Below are 22,194 nucleotides of genomic sequence, written 5' to 3'. Positions count from 1 at the left end.
CGTTCCCAAAAAAAGAAAGAGAATAACAAAGACATACTTATCCCAGAAGCAATGCATATTTGTAATTGCAAATGCTTTAGCCATTATTAATGGTTTAACCTTATACATCAAGGAAATAGTTTTAGTTTTTTTTTCTTTGAATTGGTATTTACTCAATTCTAACATGCCTCTGTTTATCTTCTGACAAAACAGATTACAGGACTTCTGATATTTTGAGCTCTCATTTTCACTAATATCGTCTTTGTTCTTTGAAAGTACTCCCTTCAGGGACATCTGGTAAATTGAAGCGGTGCAGAAAAGATTAACATGACATGTGCACGGATGACATGCAAAAATCGAGAAACGGTCAAATTCTTTTTTGGTTATTTGAAAGTACTCCTGGGTTGTCTTTTTGACACCATATTGTCAAGTTCATACTCATGCACTAAGCAAGCCTTTTCTAAATTTAGGTATATGTGTTTAACGGTTCACTTTTTTACCCCTCTTACTTGTGGCTACAAAATATTTGCTAAAGAAAATCAGGAACTGTATGGATCTTAATTTCCACATTAAGGACCCTTTTGGAGTTTTTTTACCTGGATGAATTATGCCAATACAAAATAAATCCAGAAAATAAAACATGAGTGATTTATTATAATTCTAATATCACCACATAATGTGTCATCTATTTAAACACATTTGAAATATCCACTGGTGGTTTACATAATAAGAGAAGCAGTAGCTATCATACCACAAACATCGATAGCCCTGCCAGACATAAGGAAAATGCTTCAATTACAACTCAAACAGATAAATCTGGCTGCATAATTCACCTATATATGCTTCCATCATCAAGCAGTTAAATCATTTTCTCTCAACTTAATATTAGCTAGAAGGGTCATATAGTTTTTCTTAGTAGTATTGTTATGTACAAATGATATTAATTAGATATTTAATCAACAAAGAACTGTACTTTCCTATGATAAGTATTTACTTATATTTCCCTTTCCTTATAAGGAATCTCACTTCACTTCCACAGGTCAATCTGAGAACAGGACGACGCCGTGGAGTTATTTTCTGTGACAGTTTCTTGTTTGTTCAAATTTCGAACCATCAAATTCGAGTCTTCAGTAGCACCATGTAAGGTATTTGAGTAATCTTTTTCCTTGGAAACCTCCTCTTGGCTAAGTTGAGAAGCTACAAATTTATCGAGCACTCGCCAATCGGTCACTTGATCAGCAACTTGTTCATTAGTGCTATTGTTGGGATGATAATGCACATGTTCTCGTGTGAGCACGGAGGACTGATGCAAATTAGAGCTACCATGATTAGTATTAACGTTAATGCCAAACACTGACATTGTGGTGCAAGGAGGTGCTGGAAGAAACTTAGGACTTTCTAAAAGAGGGAGCTGAAGAAATTGTTGACGTGGAATTTGGTAGTGCAAATTTTCGAATTCCTTCTTGCAAGGGTAATTAGGATAGTGGTAATTAGTGAGGCTAGACTGATGAGAGTGTTGCTTTGGGGAGTCTATGTCTGGCATGAATGAAACTTGATCATGATGATCGTACCAAATTGGTGACTCGTGCTCACTTTGTTTCCTCGTGCTTGCCATTCTCTTCTGGAATACTCTACACACTACCCATCCTTCTTCCTGTTGTAGTTTATCAACAATCAATAAGTAGTTCAATTGGAATATCACTTAAGGAACTTGTTTTCCTTACTACTATTAGAGAAATCATTTTTCTAATTTTAAGGGACTTGCTTTCGTAGAAAAAGTGTCTTTCACAGTATTTTGACGAAACAAACATAAAAAATTGAAAAGTATTTCGCTCCCACCAAACACACCCCAAAAAGGCAACTACAAGTAAGTAGCTATAATAGTGAAACTTGCCTGAGGGGCACCATTTGGATCAGTCTCAAGTCGGTATTCATGCATAATCCAGTCAGATTTTAGACCATTAGGAGCCCTCCCTTTGTAAAAAACCAAGGTCTTCCTCATGCCAATCACGTCACGTTTGGAATAAATAGCCTTGTCCCTTCCAGTTGCTTTCCAAAATCCTGCTGCTGTGGCTCTATTGGTTCTTGTACCTGTTGGGTATTTTTTATCTTTGTGGCTGAAGAAGTACCAGTCACTTTGTTCTTCTGTCCCTATTCTGCATAGTTCTATTCAAAAATATATATTCTCCCAATGAGATCATTATACATAGTTTGATGAGTAGTACAGTGTTAATTTTTGGAATTTCTTATTAGAATATCTTAATACTAGTACCTTGAAGATCCCATGGTTCAATCTTGTAGAGGTCCACCTCTTTGATAACATCTAGGTCAATCCTTCTGGAAGTTATTTTCTTCCTGAGGTAATAATCTACAAGCTCTTCATCAGTTGGGTGGAACCGAAAGCCAGGAGGAACATGTGAAAAGGAATTCATGATCTTGCTATCAAATGTATATATGACCTGTATAGACACAAAATTAGAAGAATATCAGCAGACTGAAAATTTCCGCTACTTTTGTTGAATTTCTCATATTAATTAGCAGATTACGAGCTATTTAATAGAGCACGAGCAAATGCATCGATTACTTAGTTTCTTGAATGGACTGGAGAAGTATTGGCTAGCTACAAAATTTTGACGTCGACTATTATTTGAATTCATTGAATTTGCGCTTGCAATTAATAAATCCCTTAAAACTATGTTTAATCACCATATTGAAGTCCTACCACACGGTTTATATGTTTTTTTTTTTAATTGTAAGAAGATAGGTGTATTTTATAAAGTTTTCTTAATTTGATATAATTCTCTATAAACATCATTATCTGGTTTTGCAACTAACGAAGTTCTTGTAGAACCATTCACCAATTAAAGACTTGCCAATGATATTTCACTAACATAAACTTTGTTGTTTTACACTTACTGTTGCCGACAAGATAGTATAGCTTACCTCATTTATTAACTCTAAACTGTAACCTTAATTTGTTTCGCTATAATTTTTATCATGTTTGGCCTGCTAAACTAAGATAGGAGAAGAGAATTTTTTTTTTTTTTTTAATCAATTACCCAGATAAACTCTGAGTCGTGTTATATTAGCAAAAAAGGAGTAGAGGGGGGCTAGACCTGACCTCAATACAACACAGCCAAAGGTGATTAAATCACCCCAAGGAGACTAGAAGGCTTACAACACAATTTATTATAGAGCCTTCTGGTATATCACTAAGCAACCAATTAGCTAACAAAAAAGTTGGCTTTATCATAATTACACCTAAGACTAGGCAGTTGCCACTTATCTAACTGAAAAGAGACTCTTGCTTGTCTAGGCAAATGAAAGAGGATGTGGAAGAATTGGATGTTCCTGGTTTGGTTTAAGTAATAAAATTGGGGTTTCCTTCAACTCTTATCCACTCTACATATATGTAACAAAAACTAATTGAAAAAGCATCTCTCTTGCTCAAGAATTATATAAAGTACATTATGAGAAGGACAGATAAAGAGTCAAAGTCAAATAGCATTCATCTCCCTTCTCTTTTCCCCTTCTTTTGTGAACCACACATGTTACATTTAGCCTAAAGAAAATCTAGGCTCGATGAACTTTCTGAACGCTAAATGCCAAAGACGTTTATCTCATTTTGAACTCTATAATTGCCAAAGACGTTTATCTCATTTTAGTTTTTCTTCATAAGGCTAAAACACGTAGAGATAGCTTTTTACACTATTTTCATCAACACATTTCTTAGGACTGGATGTGTTAAATTCTGCGACAAGAGGTGAATAAAAGTTTGCTAAACAGTTAGGGAATCAGCTATTTACTTCAATCTTGAACCAATTAACTTTGATCATAGTCATGCTGTTAGACTTAAAATGTATTTACACATTTCATCAACACGCGAAACGGAAAATCACTTAGCTTGACAAGATCCAATTAATTTTTAGCAAATATTATTCAGATCAAAGACCATTTTACCTATCCCCTCACAGCACTGCATAGTGCTTGGATTGCAATTTGACAAAGTCCAACAAAGACAAACAAATGAAGAATAACATTGATAAAAGGCAAACATATATAATACAGGAAAATAGATAGTTAATTATTGGCAAAGAAGTTATAATTCTTGCAATTGTCACAAGGACCGCATGATTGAGATATATTGTTTATTTCCATGGATTAATTCTTTGATTGTTGTCATCGAGTCTACGCGTCTTAAGCATAGTATAATCTAATATAATCCATGAAATGAACAGTGTCCGGCATTTAGGGGATTTCAGGTCCACATTTAATTAGTTACAGTCCTTTGACTTTGTTTTACTTCAACATGTCAGGAAAAGAATTAAAAGAATACTAAATCTTTGTTTCATGGTACAAAAATGGGGTTAATATTATTCTTAAAGGATAGTATTAATATGTAGTAGGATCAACACTTCTTGAAATGGCCGAACACAAAAGAAAGGTCATCAACTAAATCCATTTCTGATTACGAATCTTGTCTCACTCTTAAGTAATCAACCAAAACAAAAATGAAGATTAATACAGCTATTATTTTTACCCCTCTCTCTAAATAGATTATTACGCAGCATATGATAGTGTTGGAGTAACAATCATAATGGTTGTAATCATTTAGCACGTAATATATATAATATCACGGACACGCATGAAAATCAAGGAAATCACAAAGAATGAGTGATTTTCATTACGCAAGATACTAGTACTATAGTTGTTGGACATTCAACTCTTAAAAAGCTCAAAAGAAAATGCAAAGACACCTATTAGAACTTCTAACCTCATTAACCGAAACAAATTAGACTTATTATTCATAAGGTATAGGCGGATACAACTTATGCTTTATGGTTTCGCTGACCCAATATCTTTAAATTCTGAATTTGCTCTACTCATGAGCATAAATTTTGAAAAAAAACAAAAAAAAACAAAAAAATGCACGGAAAGAGAAGGGGGAAAATCTCACAGATGGAACAAACCTTAATTTCCAAGCGCACAGAGCTGAATAAAGTCGAATTTGAGCAGAGAAGAGTAGGGTTTTTTTTTAGCTGAGAAAAAAAGTCAAGAGAAGGGTCCAAGGAAAGGTAAAAGACAAGAGACAGGACAGGACAAAAAGACTAAAAATAGAAAAAGGAAGAGAGAGTTCAAAGTTGAATCCTCGGGAATTGTGGAACTCCTGCTTGTCGCCTCGGACCAGATCCCGAGGAGAAGATGGCAAATGAACGAAAATGGAAAAGGGCTAAGGAAATGGAAGAACGATGAACGAATATGCTTTTATAAAGCCACCCCACCAAACACACACACAGTGAAAAGCCCTAATGATGAAGGATAATGTTCTATTATTCCTTTCATTTCAATATATATCACACTTTTAGTTTTATTGAGATTTAACATTATCTCTGTTTCTACTAATATTTTTTTTCATTATATTAGCGTTAGAAGAATAAAATGTTTTATAATTTTCATACAGTTTTAAAATTTATGTTGAATTGATCTAATTTAATTATGTTTTAAAAATTAGTTAAATTTTCCGATAAGCGAAACATATCACATACATATAGACAAATGGAGTATAACAATTAAAAATGTAATAGTACTCCCTACGTCTCAAGGTGACATTGTTTGACTAGGCACATAATTTAAAAATAAAATAATTTTTTTTAAAATTTGTAGTCTTTACGTGACTATAAATCATTTCATTAAGGATAAATTTGATATTTTAAAATTAAATTATTTCGAATTATAGAACGGTGACATACTTTTTGGGCCAAATTACAAGGCTAGAGTGCCACGTAAGCTTAAAAGTTAATTGATCATACATATGATGTCATTTTCTGGTTCATATACTAGCAGAATTGTTGGGAAAGCTTTTGGGCGCGAATAAAGGTAGCCAAAAATTGGTAACACAGAGAGAAAAGCATCAGCGTGTGGGCAACTGCTACCTCCACTCACCCACCATTGATTATGACTTTCTTCAATTCTCTTCTTTTTTTTCCTTTAATTTTCTTGGTTGTTTTTAGTTATATAGAGATCGGAGAAGACGGAGGAGAATATTTCTGTTCCAATGACAAAACCCCAAAAAGGAAAAAAAGGAGAATAATGGAAACAGTTGTATGACAAAGAAAGGAGGGTAAACGGGGGATGTCAAAGAGAATAACGGGACAAACCAATCAGCTTAATTGAATTTGCACTGCTCTACCAAAAGACCCTACAAACAGTAACCTTATGTAAAATTCATTAGTTAACTATTCAAGTGAAAATCTTATCATGTTACAAACAACCTGTCGGTAGGAAGAACTTTATTCTATTATGAACTAATTACTCATACCATATAAATTAAAATTTAGTTGGATAAGTGAGTTTCAAATAGCCAAAAAAAAAAAAAAAAAAATCTCATCTTGTGTTTGTTTATTACGGTGGATGACGTAATGGAACAGTATTGAGGCAAAGAATTTTAGGATGGGACATATCCTGTCTAAAAGAGGTAAAATAAAGGTGTCCCAAACAGTCCAGGCCATGGTCATTCTCCCTAGTCCCTATCCTTTCTTGTTCATTACTGAAAATACAGCAACTAATTAATAGGGACCAGCTGAAGCAACGAGATAACATTCATTCTATTCACCCCTTGTTCTCACTACATTAAGACAGTACATTTCATGACTATGAGGCATCATTTCACAGCAGTAACAAAAGAACCTGCATTTCACTATGTCAGAATTTGCTTTACTTTTCTCTTCATGTTTCTCTTTTTTTTTTTTTTTTTAAACTTTTTAGGTTCTCTCATGAATGGGCTTTTGTAACTGAATGGTAAAGGTTGGGGACTTTTCTTGTTGTTAAGTTGAAGATTGATTTAGTTGTATGAAGGAAAAGACAATGATTCGACTTAATAACCGATCAAGAATCATAACAATTAATGGGAATCTCTTAATTATGAACTTAAGATCTCTTTTTCCCTTTTCCAATTTGAAGTTAAACACCTCAACTAATTTACTAATGAATTCCACCTTCCTAAAGAAACCAACTTAAGCTATAATTATCAAAGTAGTGCACCCACAAAATGAAAATTGCAAGTCTCTCTAGAAATGTTCAGGAATCTTTTTAAGGATATGCGATCACATACAGCTGGTTCCAGAATTTAAAATTTATGTGTTCCTATATCGATCTGAAGCTAATTACCACAATAATAATTTGGGTTTAAAGATAAATATTTGTAGATATAACTAGTAAATTTCTTAATATATACACAATGTCTGAGCAAAAAGTTACTGAGTTGAGATGAACCATAACCGTGACTTCTAGATCCTAGGTTACTTATGGCTTAAAGGAGGGTTATAAACTCATGGTACTTGGTGTACAGGTTAATGTTGGCTTGTAGAACTATTAACGACATGACTTTAAGGACACAAACAAAAAGGGAAAAAGAAACAAGTTAAAAGTAGAAGAAGAGGAGTAGAATAGTACTAGTAGATCTTGGGTTCCAAGTAGAATTACCACATCCCAAATATATAAATGTACAAAAACATGATTGAAGTGTTGCAGATTGTTGTTGCCCGTGACGAATACGTTTCCTACACCACCACCGACTGTCATCATTAGACAGCTCTATGTATATCACACTAGCTACTACTTGTATATATTTGCTAATTATGACCTATTTCAGCTGGTGGAGAGTCGTGAAACGGAGCTTCAAGCCCGTTCTAACGGTTCTGTTAGCTGTTCCGTTCTGCCTCAGCCTACCCAAAACTAAAATAACCTTTTCTTTTTTGGTTACGAATAAATTCCCTTTTTGTGCTTCTTGGACTAGGTTTCGTGAATTTTTTTATTATGTGTCTCACACAACTGATACTAATTGTTGTCTCACAAAAAATTGCACCCAAAGTTTGTACACCCAAAAATATGGAGTATGAGTTAGGTCCTTTTTTGTGAGACAAAGAAGTCTCAAGCAACTAACATAAGTTGTGTGAGGCACACAATAAATTTTTGATTTTCAGTCACTTTAACATTTTTCCCTCTCAAATGGCGTACCATGTATCAACCGGCTAAATACCTAGATAGCCCTTTAAACTTGGCATAATTTGTAAGCCAGATATATAAACTTATATAGCTAATGACAAGATAGACACTTTAATTTGACAAATATGTGTCTCATAAACACTATGATAAAAACTATGATAATAAAATAGGACAAACGAGGCTATCTATGATAAAAAATAGGAAGACGTCAATAAAGTTGGGGAACTTTTTTGAAGACATTTTATGTGTTTAACGTTCGTTAAATTTGTAAAGTACAAGCTTGGGGGTGCATGTTTAGTAAATATATTTTAAAACGCTTTACATAATATTTTTGGGTCTAATGTTTGACAATAGGAAACCATTCTTTTCCAAATTGAATTGGAGATAAATTCATGTGAATAGTGTTGTAATAGTTTCAAGTTGACAACAATACCTAAGTACATTGTTTTTGAACAAAAAAAACAAAAAACATATTTGTTGGCTAGTTGAGCTTGAGCCAAGTAAAATAATTGGCCGGCTTGAGCTGGTAGCCAAGAAGGAGGAGAGATGAGCAAAATGGAAAAATGGACAAAAAAATGGTACTCCATTAATGACAATTGGGTGGAAAAAGGGACCCAGAGAAGAAGAAATGATGGACGTGGCGGCTCCTACGGTTTAGCGTGGGCTAGCCACTATCATTAAGCTCCCATGGCTCTGCTTTGTTGGTCTTGGTCCCCTCCCGTCCCGTTAACCAACTACACACGTCCCAATATCCTTTACTCCCTCCGTCCCATAAATGTTATCTTAGTAAAAAATACGCATATTAGGAAATCAATAATGTTATTTGAAGTTTATCAAATTACCTCTATATAATAAAAATAAATTACTTTTCCTATTGATTAGAGCATGCACAAGTAGTGAACCTTTTGACATTGGGAATCCAATAATACCAAGTTACAATGTGGCTTTTCCAATCATCATTCAGATGTTACTTTAACTTGTCTTTTTGTCTAAGGGTAAAATTGGAAAAAATTAGCCAATTATGTTTTGATTTCCTAAGGTGACAGTTATTATGTGACAAATTTTTTTGGTTAAGATGACACTTATTATAGGATAGAGAGAGTAATTTCCAATTTTCCTCTACCAATTATACGATGATACTATTTGCTCAAAGGCATTTGCGTCTACAATGAAAATGGAATATGATTTTAGGTTAAAAAGCGAGTCAGATTAAACTGTTCAGCACACTTGGGTTTAAAAGTATGTGAATTTAATTTTTTTATTAAATAATGTAATTAGCCAATTATAATAAGCTATGTGACTTTTTAAAATTGGAAAAAGTGATCAGGTTTAAGATGTTAGTTTGAGAAATATTCTTGAGCCAAATAAATAGATTGGAGGTACTTGAGCCATTTTAAGGATATTTTTGACCCTTTTCCATATAATTAACCGCTTTGGGAATTAGATCTAGGTACTTTCTTTTTTATTTGTGAATATCTATTGTTTACAAGTTCTATAAATTAAAACATATTGCATTGCTTATAATTAATTTACAGTAACACTAGTCTACTCACTTTTCACTAAATCAAGCGTATACATTTTTAAGTAGTCAGCCCAAGTACTTGATAAAAATTCTTATCAATTCAATCTATTTATGAATAGTTTATGGTTGAAGAAATATGTCAAATTTTATAAAGGTAAAATTTCTCAAATAAGCCATGATTTTTGAAATCAAGAAACACACAACAGAATTAGAAAAGAGGCCATTTTTAATATTAATTACGTGGATGTAAAAACGTTTTTATGTTCATAGTTTTCGATGTATTTGTTACAGTGGGTGAAGATTGAAAATTATTTTATCCCTAATTCCTTCTTGGTGTAATAAAAAGAAAAAGGTCGATTTTTTTTTTCTTTTATATATATGACCTTATTTTTTAAGGTTGGGAACTTTAAAAAAAAACAAACAAACAAACTTTGGAAGATGCAGGTCAGGGGCTAAATTGGCGGGTTGGAGAGAACTCAACTTTTCCTTACTATATTTTTATTATATATATATGCATTCTTCAACATTCAAACGTAAAAATTCAAATTTCAAATAAATCTAAAAAACACCTTGAAAATACATTGACAAAACAAACATATCAATCAACAACCAATGTATTTATATTTTCAATATTGATTTCATTTTTTTTATTCTAGAAACAGATGTATTTGATAGCAGCCGACATAATGTATTTGACAGTTTCCAATGAACTTTTTGTTTTTATATTAAATATCATGTATTTGTGTTACAATCTTATTGCATCACCCATGTATTTAATGGTAATGTTTTAAGTTTTCAAATTGATTTCGTTCGTTTATTTACCCATGTATTTGATGCATAACTAATGGGTGAAAAATGGCCAGGATATTTGTAAAATTTCAATATAATTCATGTGATTTGTGTGAGTTTAACTATCTTAATTGATATCACCCATGTATTTGATGGGATTAATTTGAACAATGTATTACATAAATATATTGAAACTACCATATATATTTGCGTAGATTAACCGTGTATTTAAAACTAGATAAAATCGATGGAATTAATTTGAACAAAATACACAAATATATAGAAAAATTTTTAAAAAATACACCACCAACCACAACAATTGTGTAGTTAATATCATAAAACATACACAAAATCATATATATTTTTCGTTTTCTCAAAACCCTTAAAAAAACTTTCTCTCTCCCCTTCTTCTCATGTGCGCCGCCATAACCACCACCATGGTTAAGCAAAAAATAATCACTTCCACCAAGTTGATTTTGTGGAAGAATAATAACATTAATAATGAACGAAAATTTTAATAACAAAGGAGATGAGATAGAACTTTATTTTTTAATCTTTCTTTAAAGTATTCATCTTTTTTTTTTTTTAAAAAAAGAAGAAAGAATCATTGAAACGAATATATATGATTGTAGTTAGCAAAATAATTAAAAAAATATATTTTGCTAAGTATAGGAAAAAATATGTTGAAGAGAGGCAAATATTTTTCACATCATAAAAAGGTAAATTAATGAAATAGAGAGAGAATTTAATGTAATAAGAATATATAATATTGTTAACATTAAAAAGGGATATGGAATTTGGTTTGCTAATTTTTTTTTGTATTTGATGAAATGGTAATTCAAATTGTATTTGGAGTATAATAGTTAAATTAGAAAAATATTTAGTTATTATTAGTAATTAAAAGAAAATCATTAATTACCACTAATTATGTATTAAAAGTATCTAAAACAAGTAAAATCCTAGTTTATAAACACATATGGCCCAAAATGGATTTTCAAGTTCGGTAAGCCATGATTTTCTGAAATCAAGAAACACACAACAGAAAGTAGAAAAGAGGCCATTATGAAAAATTAATGTTACACTGGATGTACCAAACGTTTTTATGTTCATAGTTTATTGGAGTAATAATTAATGTTACAGTGGGTGAAGATTGAAAATTATTTTTCCCAATGAATAGTGCACTTATTTGGAATAAAAGATCTGTTAACACTCGAAGCTTTTTTTTGATTTAAACAGACAAAAACATTTCAATTTTATTGCATTAATGGAACCTTTTCAACATTATAGACACATTGAGATGTACAAGCTGTGGGTAGGAATGGCAACTGCTTGGCATAATTCCAATGGGAAAATATGGTTGTTTGTTGAAGAAGGGTACAAGTTTGACTCACATTCTATATTTTTATTATATATATATAAAATAATTTAATTATAATTCAATAAACCAAAACCAATTTGGAATGATTTATACCATATTTCTTGTAACATTAACTCACCTTGGCTTGTGGGAGGGGATTTTAATGTGATAGTTGATGAAATTGAGAAATATGGAGGTTTGGATGTGCCTTTTGTGGAAGTTGAGGATTTTAATCAATGTATTAACATTTGTATACCATCTATTTTGTGCAATGTATACTTGGTGGAATGAGAGAAAGAAATAGCTGTATGTGATCAAAAGTTTGCTAACCGGACAGCCGACATGGATATTTCCAAACTTTGAAGTTGAGCATTTTTGATGAACTTTTTGTTTGTATCCAGTTCAAGATATCAGTAATCAAGAAGTCTTTGTGTTTTTAAATTTGGATTGATCACTCCAATTTCCTGAGATGTTGTATAATTTAATCAGTTTATTTTAATTTTAACAAATATAAAAGTTGAGCAAAGTATTGTCTAAATGCAGAAGAGATAATATGAAGATATATTGGGTGAAAAATACATTGGATAAGTAAGTTTTCAATATAATTCATTTGTTCTGATTCTGCCCCGGGGAAAATGAGACTATCTTAATTAGAGTGATATGCAACTCAATGTAAATTAGTGTAACTTCTGTCCTATTCTAGAAATGTATTACGAAAGAATTCTGGTTTCTTGAATTGAATACACAAAATTTTTATATATAAACTTACAAGAATTCAGAATCAAAATGGGGTATGGTTGAACAGCGAGGAAGATATTGTGGAAGAGGCTATCACATTTTTATTTTAAAAAGTACTTTTTTAAAAGTATTTTTCAAAACCATATTCCTAAGTTGGTTTTGTAAGAAAAATTGAGAGATTAATGAGTTTAGAGGAGGATGAAAAAAAACGGTGTTTTTGAAAAATGCAATGGATATACAGGGAAATTCTTTCAAGCAACTTGGGATATCATAGCTAAGGATGTCATCACTATGGTACACTCATTCTTTTGTGGTCAAAAAGGTATGTGACAGTACTAATTTTTTGTTGCCCAAGAAGAAAGAAGTGGTTACATTTTCTGATCTTAGACCTATAAGCCTTAGCAATTTCATTAGTAAAGTTTTTTCAAGAATCATCCATGAGAGACTAGTGAAATTGTTACCACATGTAATATCACCTCATCAGACAGGTTTTGTGAAAGATAGAAGCATTGTGGAAAATATTCTTCTTGTTCAAGAAATAGTCCATGAGATTAGAGTATGGGCAACTTTACCAACACAATTATCCGCTTGGATATGGCAAAGGCTTAATAATGAACTCTTGGCATTTTCTTAACAAAAAGACAAATGGGTTTTAATTATTGATTGACATGGTGTACAGACTTTTGTCAAACAATTGGTAAACTTAACTTCTATTTGGTCGGGCCCGGGGTTTCTTTAAATCTTACGAGTTCAAGGTGATCCATTATCTCCTACTTTGTTCATAATGGCGGCAAAAAAACTAAAAAAATGATTTAAAATTAAGAGGGTTATGTTGGATATGGTATGCCAAAGTGGAGTCCTTATGTTAATCACTTAGCATATGCAGATGATACAATTATTTTTACATCTGCTCAACCTCATACCTTGAAGCTTGTGATGGATGCTTTGGCAGAATATGAGAAAATGTGATTGAAAAATCAATAAAGAGAGAGAGTGCGGTGTTTCTTCATCATGCAGCTTCTCGGTTGGTGGCAACGGTGTGGTTGAGTGTACCAATATTCCTAGAAAAGATTTCCCTTTCACTTATTTGGGAGTGCCTATCTACTATGGAAAGAGAAGAACTGCTTATTTCAAGGAGATTACTGAGAAGATTCAGAATAGATTAAGTTTGTGGACTGGAAAATTATTGTCAATAGGCGGAAGAACAACTCTCATCAATCATGTTCTACAGAGTATGCCTATTCACCTTTTGTCAGCATGTGATCCACCATCTGGAGTTTTTGCACAAATTCATAGAATGTTTGCTAAGTTTTTCTGGAGTAATTCAGTGGGACACTCAAGCAAACATTGGGTGTCTTGGACAACTTTGTGTCATCCAAAAGAGAGACCATTTTTTTTTCTTGATTTAGATGTTGTTTTATTCTCAAAAAAAGCAATCTTTGTGGAGGACATATATGGAAGAAATGTTTGTATTTCGGCACGGTGGAAAGGGGCACATATGTGGAAAAAGATGTTGCAAATAATACTATTGATCAAGACAACATGGAAATAACAACCAAAACAATTAATTTGAAGGAGCTTTGATTCACAATATGCCACTAACTACTGGTGGAAGAACCGTTGTATTGGTGAAAGAAGTTCAAGAGGAAGGCAGATGGAAAGAGGGTAATAAACCATTCTTTCAAAAAAATGTGGAAGAAACCACCTTTTGGAGAAGATAATTTGGTGGAGAAATGGGTTTGCTAATAATGGTGGTGGAAGAAAGAGAACCAAGCAAAGTGTATGAATACATGTGGATTAAGGGTTTACCTACTAAGTGGTGATTTTTTTCTTTTAAGGAAAATTTAGATGATAAATTTGGTTTTCGGTTGAGATGTAGTTGTTGTCACATTCCTCGCAGAGGGAAAGCTCATGTTTTTGATGGTGATGATTTTTTTTTTTGAATCAATTTTAACATTGCGGGATTACAATTATCGGGGCGTGATACGTAAATCACCATCTGAAAATATATGGTTCCGGCTATTATAGTGTGGTTGATAAAAATAGGGTGGGAAAATGAGGAGAAAGAATCAAATAATGCATACTTTAACTTTGAGAAAGAAAAAAATTTTTAAAACGCACCCTAATTTGGAAAATAAAAATTACATGTTTATAGGTAACTCTAGTACAAACGGAATCGATCCCCCCACGACGGATGGACAAAATGTAATACTGATGGGGCTTCTAGGGGAAATCCTGGAAGAAGCTCTTGGAGCTATTGCATAAGAAATTCAAATGGGGACCTGGTTTATGCTCAAGCCCAGGAGATGAAGGATGGAAATTTTTCAAACACTCCCATTTGAGAGGAATTATTTTCGAAGTATATGGATAGAATGAATTAAAATGAGTTGTTAAAGGGATTCTATGTTAATGAAAAATGTCATTGACGGGAAATGGGGTTGTCCTTGGAATATTATTAACATAGTCGACGAGATTCGGGAGGGTTAAAACATGTCTTTTCTCTTATTAATAATTCTAAATTTTGCAAATGTAGCATTGGACAAGGGAGATGTCATAGTTATTTTTTAATTTCTTTGGAACATTTGGGAATTTTTTTATGTTATAATTGACAAATTAATCATTATTTGTAGGATTAATTTAATCAGATGAAAGATTTTCAATATATATAACCAAGCTTGTAGCTTAGCAAAATAATTAAAAAAATATATAGACTACCATAACTTCTAAGTATAGGAAAAAATATGTTAGATTAAACATGTTTAATTTTTTTTTTGCGGGATACATCTAGTTAAAACAGTAAATTAATGAAATATAGTAGACAATTTTATAACAATAAGAATATATAAAATATAAGCCAAACAGTATCAATCAACAATCACTCCTACTTGAGAACAACAGACAATGACAACCAAGACATTATATCTTTTTTTTTTTTCTTAGATACACACATCAGATTGTATTCATGCATTGTAAAGAGTTTAAGTTTTGTAAAGTGGGTGGAAACCCCAAATTTCTTTAACAACAAAGATATGTAAATTAAAGAACAATCATGGTAACTTTTATAATTAAGATTTTGAAAAAGATATCAAAAACAAGTAGAATCCTAGTTGTACTCTAATCAAATTTATGCCCCATATTACATTTAATAAAAACTTCAAGTTTTCATATTTTGTTCCAACAAGATCGTTACTACCACAGTAACAGTGAAGTAATCTTCAATAGTTCACTTTCATAGTTGATCTGGAAGAGTTTCTTTTGCTTTAAGGGCACAAGTACAATTTTTATTTTATTTTCTTTGTGACTACTGTATAAACAAAATTTTCAATTTTTTTTTCCTTTTTAGTTAAAAAAGCATCTATAATTAACTGCAAATATCATACAAAATTTGCATCAGAATTGTCAATTTCATTACGTGCTTACATTAAACGGATTAAAGGCATACGGTTGGAAGAAAGTTAGAGAAATAAAACATGGAAAAGGGTTTGGAGGAGAGACTGAATTAAAAGGAAGATTTGGAGGAGAGAGACCGAAATCGTAGTGCTTAATTTTAGGAAATGAAAAAAGAAATAGTGTGAAAAAATTGGTAACCTGAAATAACAGGTAATTTTACCTGATGGTGTAAAAAAAAATTATACACTAACAGTGTACAAAACTTAAACTCTTGTATTTGTATTAGATGTTGAACATATTTTAGCTATTCTAAAAAAGAATTAATTACTGCCCAGTGACAAGAAACTCTAATCATGCCAGCTGGACAAAACGGGGTAGGGCCAGATGACGTGCATATAACCTCTTGCTTCCGTTTTGGTGTAATGATAACCCCGTTTATTGCTGACATGGCCCGTTTGGAAGGTTCAAATTAACCGCAACCAATCATATTGCGGCAGCTATAATACTTCTGTGGGTCCTACTCGAGGGTCCATCATAGCTTGGGCTACCCCGCTACATGCTCGGTGGACTTCTACAACTTGGTGCGGAAAAAAAAAAAAAGTAGACAATAATACAATAATATTTACATCCTCTTAGCATGTAAATGCAATTAATATTCCATGGCAAATTAGAATTCCATGGTAAAAACAAATTTCATTTATAAGGAAATCGTCCAGACGTGATTTTTCCTTAATAATAAACCACACCATTATCTCCCCATTTTTCGTTAATAGTAGATATCTTATAACTGCTTCTTTATTATTAACTACTCATATACTAATAGGGTTCTTCTTTTAATTTTCTACTTTCTCCTTATTCTGGTCTTGTTTGATTAATCATCCATGGATAATAAAATCACAGTTTTAATTCAATATAATGAAAAATGGAATGTGGAACATAAGTACAATAATTTTCTTTCCACTTCCTTCTTAGTCTAGTCTGGTTTCATTGTTTACCCATGGAGGAGAAAATAGTAGCTCTGATTCAACATGGTAGAAAATGGGTAGTATAATAAAATTATTGTACACAGAATAATATTCGTATAATTTTTTGATACCTTGCATAATAATTTTATATACCTTGTATAATTAATTTTATATACCTTATATAATTTTGTGTGTGAACTAAATAGTATTGTATGCAGTAATACCTCATATAATAATTATCTTTCGGATGTGTTTTTTATAAATAAAATGAAAGAATGGAGGGATGAGTAATAGGAGATGGGAGATATATCGGTTGAAGAAAATAGATAAGTTGTTAGATGTTTATTCTTAAATTAGAGAACTATTGACAGTTTATATATTAATGGATAAATGAAAATAAAGAAAACAAGATATCACTCCCTGATTTTGGGGACATTCCCATTCGTCACATATTTATTTTCAAATATCATAAATGTAATAAATAGTGTTCTTTTTGTAGAATATGAAAAATTGTGCTATTTTAGTTCTTAATTCTTGTATCCTGACTTATGATGTAATTTTCTCATTAATTTGTAGCTTGTGTATAGCTGAATTAATTTGTTGATTATTTAATTTGTAACGTTTTATTAATGTTTATTAATTAATTTTGCTTATTACAGATTTCAGTAAAGCAAAAAAAGTTATGTAACATATTAGTACATTCAAATAATCAAATATTATCGTCAAAATTATAGTAACTGAGCAGTGAGCACAAGAGAAGAACAAATGCCAAAAGGCTGCAGGCAAAGGCATATTCCCATTATTATTACCCCACTAAACCCTAGCCATGGATGAACATAGCTTGAACAAGCCTCCTCCCTAGTCTTAGTCCGATGATCGTTCACGTAAAAAGTAATGTCACTCTCTGAACCCCATAGGACAATCCCCTTCCACGATTACTATTCCCACAAAGTCCCTCCTACAGGGATGCTCTTGATTTTCAAAAGCCTAATGATGTTAACGCTACTATTGAGTATGGAAATTATCCTTATGCTTCGAATTATGCTATGACTGAAGTTGACTCAATCCTCTGATGATGGGGCAGATTATTCTGACTCAACAAATGGTGACAGAGTAGTTTTCCACGATAAGAAACACTTTTTTACCATGAAAGTGGATGAGGATTTCGAAAAGAAAATTGCGAAACCTTGGCAACAATCTGTACTGGTGAAAATGCTAGGCAAGAAAATTGGCTTTCTGAATTTTTGTAAAAAGGCTGGAAAATTATGGAAGCCTAAAAAGGGATGGAAAGTGATTGATCTTGAACGAAATTATTATCTAGTACAGTTTGATTCCAAAGATGACTACATGCATGTTTTGTTGGATGGACCGTGGATTGGTCTAGGTCATTATTTTGGTCGTTCAACCATGGAAACCAGATTTTTCTGTGACAGACAATCGAATTAATTCTATTGTAGCTTGGGTTCACTTTTCAGGGCTTCCCATCCACTTATACCACAAGAATGTTTAAGAGCGCTTGGAAACAAAATTGGTCATCTTGTTAAAATCGAATACAATACTGCTCAATGTGTAGGGCACGTTTTGCTAAGATTGTGGTGGAGGTGGATCAGACTAAACCCTAATCTCTTATTTTGAGTTTAAAGGAAAAACTTAAAAAGTTGCATATGAAGGACTACCAGACATTTATTTTCATTGTGGTAAATTTGGGCATACCATGAATCTTTTTGGCTATAATCCTGCTAATGTGAATAATCAAATGAATCAGACAAAGCTGCTAATTTTGGTGGAGATGGCAGAGAAATTGGCCCTGCAGAGGATAGTGTTTATGGTCCCTGGATGATAGTGCAACGTTATCCATGGAAATCTAATGGTAGAAATAGTGAAAAGCAAGCAGCAATAGTAACAAAGGAGCTAAATATGATTCTAATACCTCTCGATTTGCAGCCCAGGATGGTTTGAAGGTAAAAGATCAAACTGTTAAGAATCCGTTGTTTGAAAATGATGTGCTTGCCAGTGATACAAATAATTCTAGCGTGTAATCTCAGTCATTTCAATTTGTGCAAAAGTCACCAAAAGGCAACAAAAAGGGTGCTCCAAGTTTTCTCCTAGGGTTGTTGAGCATCTAAATGAAAATTGTTCGATTGATGTTGAAATGAATGAGACGATTCTTGACATAGATTCGATTCTAATGACAATATAGTGGACCATAATCAGTCTTTTAAGGACAACTCCAGTGCTTTGCCCAGGTTTTCCACAGTGCCAAATTTGATTTCTTCAGTCCTAAACCCTTCAATGCATAAAACGGTGACAACTCCAGCCCCCACATTACCTCGATGTTTAATTACTCCATTGTTGTTCATGATAGAGGTATTAATAAACCCACTAAATTGATCACCTCCAAATTTAGCTGTAGTAAATCTCCTGATCTGCGTTCTAAAAAGGTTAATCACTCCCACCAAATTCAGCCTCCTAACTTTGCTGATGTAGAGAATGTCTCAATAATAGATGTTATGCAGTCTCATATTGATATGTTCATTGATGATATTTCTGCTCCAGGAGATTCATCCTCTGGAAGTAAAGTCTCTACTTGACTTTTTGATGCACGTAGTGCTAGTTTTTTCTTTTCTATCTTTTGTTTATGGATTTTAAGTTGTTTATTTAGAATTGTCAAATATTGGGCTCAAGATTAATTATATTCGGGATATGATTATTCAATACTCTATTTTTTTTGTTCTCTTAGAAACCTAAAATAGTGGTGTTCAAGCGGATAAAGCCATTAAAAGAATTGATTTTCCCCGCTCTTTTCGGGTTGAGGCACATGGATGTTTTGGAGGAATTTGGGTTGTTTGACGGGACTGCTTGGAAATTGAGGTGTTATCTTTCACTTTTCAGTATGTGAATTTGAAGATTTCTTTTTCAGACTTGTCATATTTTATCTTTACTTCTATTTATAAAAGTCCCACAGCAGGTGTTCGTAGAATATTTTGGGAATGAGCTTTCTCGTATTTCTAGTTGTTTTACTTTGCCGTGGTGCTTAGCTGGATATTTTAATGCATTTTTATTCTCTCATGAGAAGATTGTTGGAGCAATTAGAGGGAGTCGTCCTTACTCTTACTTTCAGAATTTTATTAACTCTTCAAGCTTGATTGACATGGGTTTTCAAGGTCCCATTCGGACTTGGCACAGGGGTCTAGTCAAGGAAATATTGGATCCGTGTCTTTGCAGTCTAAATTGGCATTTGATGTTTGATTATGCTTCAGTTGTTCACTTTCCAAGAGTTCTATCTGATCATTGGACCTTCATGCTGTAGTTAAATGGTGTTCAGTCGCAATCGGACCTTGCTCCATTCCGTTTTCTAGCTTTGTGGCTTCTTCATAAAGACGTTCATAATTTTACTACTACAACTTGGGATTCTTCTACGAATATCAATGCGGCTCTCTCTTCTTTTGCTCATAAAGTTTCTCATTGGAACAAAAATGTATTTGAAAATATTATTCAAAGGAAGAAGCACATCTTAGCTCGTTTTCAAGGTATTGAGAAATACTTAGTGTTCAGGTCTCAAGATAACTCTCTATTCTTGAAATTAATTTGCATCTTGAATATGAAACATTTCTGAATTAGGAGGAAATCTTTTGGAAAAAAAATCTAATGCTGATTGGTTGGTTTCTGAGGATCGAAACACGTCGTATTTTGATGCTCGTTTTAAGGCACGATGTAGAAAGGCTATTATTTATTGTTTGAGGATTGATGACTCTGAGTGGCTCTTTGATAAAATTATTTTGGAGAAGCATGCCGTGGATTTTTTTAGTGCACTTTATACGTCAGATACGACTATTGTCCCTCCTTATCCTATCAGGGGCTGTTTTCCTTCAAATTATGATGAGTGCATGATTTCTCTTAATAGAGGTTTTGGTTGATGAAGTTCATAATGCTCTTTTTGAGATGAAACCATTCAAAGTGGCGGGTGTTGCTTTTGTGTAGCTTTTTTCCAATCTAGTTGGGAGACTGTTAAAAGCTCTATATGTAAGTTTATGCAGGAGGCTCTAGATGGCAAGGAATTTGAAGATAAAATGTGTGAGGCGATCATTACTCTTATCCCTGAGAAAGATAGTTCATCTGTTATTTCTAATTTCAGACCTATTAGTCTGCTTCTTGTGATCTTTAAAGGTTTGATGAAAGTCCTTACAAATCGGTTTCAAGTTTGTCTCCCTACTTAACTAGATTTGTTTCGGGACGCCAAATTGTGGATGCATTATCATTGCTCAAAAAGTTGTTCACTATATGCGAAGGAAAAGAGGCAATAATGGGTGGATAATGATTAAGGTTGATCTAGAAAAATCTTATGATCGTCTTCATTGGGATTTTATTTATGATACTGTTGTGGAGGTTGGGTTATCTACTGCCATGATTAATGTGATTGTTAAAAGTTGGGCGACAAGCAATTCAAATTTTGGAAAACTCAGAGATTCTTTTATTCCTTCAAGAGGAGTTCGATAGGGTTATCCCATGGCATTAATAAACCGGTCACAGATGGTGTGTGGCGTCCTACTCATTTGGGTATACACGGGCCCCATTTATCTCTTTGATTCTTTACGGATTATCTTGTCTTATTTTGCGGGGGCTTCTTTAGATCAGTTACATGCAATTTTGGGTGTCTTGGAGGATTTTTGTACTTGTTCTGGTAAGAAATTAATGTGAAAAAGACAATTTTTTGTGTTTCCAAAAATTGCACTCCTGAGCTTATTTCTAGCCTTCAACATCTTTCTGGCTTTAAACATTCTTACAATTTGGGTCACTATTTAGGTGTACCCATTCTTCATGGCTGGGCTAGTTGTAGGTACTTTAATTACTTGGTGGATAAAGTTAAAAGTCGTTTAAGTGCTTTGAAGTCTCACTCCCTTAATTTGGCTGGACGTATCACACTCGTTAATTCGGTTCTTATGTCAGTAGGTTCTTATGCCATGCAATCTTGTGTCATTCCTATAACTATCTGCTCTAAAAGTGAAAAGTTGTGTAGAAAATTTGTTTGGGGAAGTAACGCGAATTCTCTAAAAGTGCATCTGGTAAATTGGGACCAACTTCACGTGAAAAAGGAGAAAGGAGGTCTTGGCATCAAAAGTTTTAGCAAATTTAATGATGCTTTTATTGCCAATCTTTGTTGGAGATTTATCTCGGAACCTTAGGTCTTATGGGTGTCGTTGTTAGAAGGAAAATATGGGATCAAAAGTAAGCCTCTGCCTTTGATTTTGCCTTCTTCTAGGGGTACAACCTTATAGAATCATATGTGCAAGCTTTAGCATTTTGTCCGTCATAATCTTTGTTGGTCAAGTGCTAATGGTAAGAATTGTTCCTTTTGGTATGACATTTGGTTGATGGATAAACCTTTAATTGAGGTTGTTGGTTTTTTTTCCTGATCATAATTTGCATTGGAGGTTAGTGGATGTTGTTAG

The 22,194-nt window shown here is 33.0% G+C and overlaps 1 protein-coding gene and 1 non-coding gene across 2 annotated transcripts; one reads left to right on the top strand and one right to left on the bottom strand.

Annotated features, from left to right (window-relative positions):
• Positions 1–257: 257 nt before the first annotated feature.
• LOC132058638 (U6 spliceosomal RNA) lies at positions 258–357 on the top strand. The gene has a single exon (XR_009415362.1). It is a non-coding gene; the product is annotated as a U6 spliceosomal RNA (small nuclear RNA).
• A 308-nt stretch (positions 358–665) lies between these two features.
• On the bottom strand, positions 666–5,221 carry LOC132056678 (NAC domain-containing protein 7-like). The gene is made up of 4 exons (XM_059448967.1): positions 4,950–5,221; positions 2,252–2,438; positions 1,870–2,145; positions 666–1,629 (listed from the first exon to the last, which is right to left on the bottom strand). Exons 2-4 carry the CDS (start codon positions 2,409–2,411, stop codon positions 1,007–1,009), a joined length of 1,059 nt encoding a protein of 352 aa, XP_059304950.1. The 5' UTR covers positions 2,412–2,438; positions 4,950–5,221; the 3' UTR covers positions 666–1,006.
• Between the last annotated feature and the right edge of the window lie 16,973 nt (positions 5,222–22,194).

This window comes from Lycium ferocissimum, chromosome 5, assembly GCF_029784015.1.
Source record: "Lycium ferocissimum isolate CSIRO_LF1 chromosome 5, AGI_CSIRO_Lferr_CH_V1, whole genome shotgun sequence".
In the NCBI taxonomy this organism is placed as follows: domain Eukaryota; kingdom Viridiplantae; phylum Streptophyta; class Magnoliopsida; order Solanales; family Solanaceae; genus Lycium; species Lycium ferocissimum.
Note: the sequence above shows the minus strand (reverse complement) of the source record. Positions and strands in the feature narration are given on the sequence as shown.

Excerpts from the sequence above, each read along its gene's own strand:
- LOC132056678 (XM_059448967.1), bottom strand. The coding sequence starts at position 2,411 with ATGAATTCCTTTTCACATGTTCCTCCTGGCTTTCGGTTCCACCCAACT. Across the intron at positions 2,146-2,251 it reads TGAACCATGGGATCTTCAAG|AACTATGCAGAATAGGGACA; the intron begins GTACTAGTATTA and ends ATTTTTGAATAG. Across the intron at positions 1,630-1,869 it reads AAATGGTGCCCCTCAGGCAA|AAGGATGGGTAGTGTGTAGA; the intron begins GTTTCACTATTA and ends TACAACAGGAAG.